Genomic DNA, 5,067 nt, shown 5'->3' on the forward strand with positions numbered 1-5,067 from the left:
GTTTCTACAGCTGGATGCCCTTCCTAATGCCAACCACTCAGAGAGTGTAGTGGGTGCTTTTACATGTCACCCGCACGAAAACGGCCACGCTCAAAATGGTGTCTTTTATGTGCCACCCGCACAAGAGCCAGTCCAGGGGCACTGGCAATGATCTCGCTCGAAAACCCTACAAAGGCCAGTCAGGCGGTACTGGCAATGGTCACGCTCAAGATGGTACATCTTATGTGCCACCTGCACAAGAGCCAGTCCAGGCGCACTGGCAACGATCTCACTTGGCTTGCCGGGTTTTCTCACGCACAGCACATTTCCAAAGGTCTCGGTCAGTAGTCATCGCCTCAGTGAGGCCCAATGTTCGAAATCTTGAAAAAAAAATGGTTGGCTCATCATAGCTGAGTTGACATGGGATTAAACTTCACCAACCTAACTTAACTGGAATCTAATTGAAGAATTTTGATTTATAACATAAATATAAAGAAAGTACTACAAAGATATACAAATTTAATGGAAAACTAAAAGAGTCCAGAGGCTGAAATTTCATAGTGATTCAGTATAGGCGAGCACAAATCATATTTTATTGTATTATACCCACATTAGCTTGACCTATACATCACCTGTAGCCAACACTTATTTTTGAGAATCTTATATCCCTTCATTTAACATCAGATTTTAGGCACTGGGTCTGGTCTGAGCAGTTATTGTGCATACCTATTACATTATTTGTCTTTGACATTTTCTTACCTATGACATATGTAATAATCATAACTGTTTCCATTTCAGGTCCGTAGTGAAAAATTCACCAGAAATAATCAGGGCTCACTTTATGCCATTTTTTAACAATGCTGCTGCTGACTTGGCAAATTTAATGGACAATCTTCATAAAGGTCGATTTAGTCATGTCAAAGGAACTATCACTCGGGGTGCCACAAGCCTTAACTATGTCCATATGGTCCTTCTTCCTGTTCTTTCATCCTTATTTGAACATCTCGGCCACAATAGTTATGGAGCTGACATATTAGGTGCATATTTTACTGAAATCTTTCCATTTATTTTATTTCATTCTCTATTGGAGAAAAAGCCTATATGTTTCAACACTCATATAGAGTTTTTAGTATTTTGCTGAATAAACTAAAGCTAGTACCAGAGTAAACCTCACTTAATTTTCACATACCTGCACGAAACATATTTATAATCAATATCATCTTAATCTGTTGGCATTTAAACCAGCCATAACCAGCCCAAATATTCTTCCTGTTTTATACTCAAAGCAGCCAGATCTGACCTCTCTCACCTACCCTACAATAACATTCTAAAAATAAACAATCACACCATCAAAATCTTAAGCTACAAGATAATATATGGTTAATTCAAAACAATGAGAATGAATAAGTATTACATTGTGATAAATTACTATGAAAAGGAGTACCTATTTGGCATCAAATTAGCAATGCCAAATAGATGGAAACCAAAACAGCTGTGCTAAAATGTCTCATACACATCATTTGCTAAACAATATGTGTTGTTTTGCCTTGGTGTACATTCTTTGAAATTTTGCTCTTTCTTTTTCATCTACATTCTCATTGCTATATCTGAACATGAAATCTAGCACTTCTGATTTTACAAAATCCCAACACATTAATTTGTTGAGGGAAATTTCAAATAGATTATTTCTAAATTTAGTACAACACCAAACATGCTAAAAATTTCCAAAACTTATTAAAAAATCATTCCATGACATGTCTTCTTATTTTTCTTCCTCAGTTGGTGAAGTTCAACTCGCATGTTATCGAATACTAAATGCTCTTTTCTCACTTGGTATGAGTGGTTCTTCATTTTCTCATCGGTAAGTTCTGGTTTAACTGTTTCTTAAGAACATATTTCTGCAAAAACTCTACAACAACTGTATTCCAAATGTCATTCATTCTAAACATTTTATTCCATTTGTTTCTCATTTTTCATCATATGCATTTTTTAACTGCATTTTAATCACAAGATAAATATCTGATAACTTATATTGCTGATATCAATAAATGTTACATAATTATTTTTTTAGCTGTGTGCTTGTGTAAGGTTATGTCTATGTGTCTCTTTTTGTGTACATGCTTACGATTATATGTTTGTGTATATAAGCATATATTTATATGATGTATACATTCATATATATGCATATGAATCCATGTATGTATATGTGTGTGTGTGTGTGTGTTCATGTGCGTGTGTATACATGTGTGTGTGCATATATATATATATATATATGTATATATATATATATACACGCACATGTACATACACACACACACACACACACACATATATATATATATATATATATATAATATTAATGTACCTATATAAGATACTATCATTATCATAATTGTTTTAATGTCCACATTTCCATGCCTGCATGGGTCAGACAGAATTCATGAGGCAGATATTCTAGAACTGGATCTTGTCATCAACCCTCACCTGTTTCCATACAAGATAAAATTTTCCTATGGACAGATATGTTTTCATGGAAGATTGAAATTGAATGTCATTGCTTGTTTGATAATGACAAGTGCTATGTTATGTCAAGGAGACATAACAAGTATTGTGCTATTTATAAGTATCGTGTTATGTCAAGGAGACACATACACAGCATGGAGCCATGAATAAAGATGACTTGAGAAGACTGAAGAGAAATGAAGCAAGCATGCTCCATTGGATGTGCAATGTAAGTGTGTGTGAACAACAAAATACAAATGTGCTCAGAGAAAAAGTGGGCATAAGTGGATGTTTAGATGTAGTATGCAAGAAGGAAGGCTACACTATGAATATGTGCAATATGGACATGTGATGCATATGGATGAGAACAGCTGTATAAAGAATTGCTGATCACTTTATGTGGACAGAGTTTGCAGAAGAGGGAGATTCAGGAAGACCTGGGATGATGTAGTAAAGGCTGATATCAGGATCTTGAACTTCATAGAGGAGATAACAAAGAGCCATAATGACTGGCAGTATGCAGTTCTCAAGGCAAAGCTGAGATTCTGGAAGCACTATGTGTATATATAAGCACATTCTACTCCTCATCATCTCTCTAACCACAATATTATGCTGCTGTAGTTAAATTTGAACAGAACTACATGCTTCACTTGACTCTCCTTCACACCATTTATCCTTCTTATTACTCGGAATCATTTCTGTTGTTATCTATCCTGCATTCTCAATGCTGCCCTCTCTAATTTTCTATATTGTCAACCTTCAATCACACATAATCTCTATCTATCTATCTATTTCCTCTCTCTCTCTCTCACACACACACACATGCACACACACTTACACATATGCATGCACACTCTCACATACACACACTCTCTCTTTCCCCTCACCTCTTTCATCAGTAAACCTGAGGGATCAAGCCCATCAAGACTTCTGACTATCGCATTCATGAACCAGTTGGAACACATGGTGCTTAGTACTTGCCACACACTTCATCTTCTTCTCAAAATGTATGGACAATATCTTAATGCTTACTTCCTCCCAGGAGGAGGCCATTGTCATATATCAGAAATTCAAAGATGCTAGCAAACACATCAAATTCAAGATCAAACACCTTGACAAATCTGGAGCCCCTTCTCTGCTCAATTCCCAACTCAAGAAAAGGGCCATATCCACCATGCACTAAGTGTTGTTCCAGTGCAATAGACAATTTAACTCTTTAGAGAGTGATGCCTCTTACCTATTTCAAACTACAAAAGTCCAAATTAATTTCTCTGGTCACTTGTGTTTTCTTCATTTTGAAGAGATTCAGACAACCAGTAATAATTCTCATTCTTTGAATAGATATTTTTATTCCTTGTCCTAACAGACCAAAACTTTGAAGTCACTGTCACCCCTCTTTTTGTAACAGTTCAATAAATATGTACACAACAAAAAACATTGAGTTATTGTTCAGTTTAATGTTAAATTGTTTTTTATGCTTAACTTGATATAAAAATGTTATATTAAATCTCTGAGCAAGATATAAACAGTAGTAGTGTGAAACAGTAACATATATTTGCCAACTAAGTGTGGCGTCCTATCAGGACAGTGCTACTGATGTTTATAGCCCCAGGAAGACATCTCTTCCAGCTGACTAACGACACATATTCATTGCTCCCATCTCTAGCCTTATGTGATACACATGGACTCGAGTTTCTGGGTGGTTACCTGTCTTCAGCATGTGTTAATCACCAGCTAGTGATTAACACACACTGAGGACAGATAACCACCAAGAAACTTGAGCCCGTGTGTATCACGTAAGGCTAGAGATGGGAGCAATGACTTTCTCTTGCAAAATACTAAACAGACACAGAATGTGTGTTGTTAGCCAGCTGGAGGAGATGTCTTCCTGGGGCTATAAACATCAGTAACACTGTCCTTTATAGGATGCCACACTTAGTTGGCAAATATATGTCGATATAAAAACAAATATATATATTGGGTTGAAAATCCCTTTTAGATAGAAAAAGTTGAAGGCTGCCTGTAAGACAGGCATACCGGCAATGTAGGTTCAAGTTCTACATCAACCCAATTATCTTTAGCATTATGTAGTGTGTCTTGAGAGTTAATATTCCAAATTAGAATTATTTCTCAAAAGTTTATAAATTCATATGGCATTAACAATAAATACATACGCACACACACTAAATATAAATGTATGAAAACATAAATACACCCATTATAATTATATACAAAAGGATGTTACACTTCAGTGATTTTAGTAAAAAAATGTTTTTATCTGCAACAGTTTGAAACTAAATAGTTGAGATTTTGCTATGTTCATGTTAACTTTCACCTGCTAGGCCTTTTGTATTTAATATCAATGTACGTAATATTTGTAACAATCATATATAATGAAAAACATAATAAAAAATCACGATTGATGTTTAATGTTTGTATCTATTTAATGAATTAAAGGAATATTCAGTGAATACACTTTACACTTAAGCATGTGTGAATTGCACATACTCACAACACACACACACACACACACACACACACACACACACACACACACACACACACACACACACACACACACACACA

General features: G+C 35.4%; 1 protein-coding gene across 16 annotated transcripts in view; it reads left to right on the forward strand.

Moving 5' to 3' along the window:
* The window catches only part of LOC106881762 (ryanodine receptor 2), a 381,060-nt gene that overhangs the window by 252,108 nt on the left and 123,885 nt on the right, over window positions 1-5,067 (forward strand). For all 16 annotated transcript variants that reach the window (XM_014932251.2, XM_014932252.2, XM_014932258.2 and 13 more), the window contains 2 exons: window positions 778-1,016; window positions 1,759-1,840. In XM_014932251.2, coding sequence (XP_014787737.1) covers window positions 778-1,016; window positions 1,759-1,840 — 321 coding nt within the window. The remainder of the gene's footprint in view (window positions 1-777; window positions 1,017-1,758; window positions 1,841-5,067) is intronic.

Source organism: Octopus bimaculoides, chromosome 11, assembly GCF_001194135.2.
Source record: "Octopus bimaculoides isolate UCB-OBI-ISO-001 chromosome 11, ASM119413v2, whole genome shotgun sequence".
NCBI classification, from domain to species: Eukaryota; Metazoa; Mollusca; class Cephalopoda; order Octopoda; family Octopodidae; genus Octopus; species Octopus bimaculoides.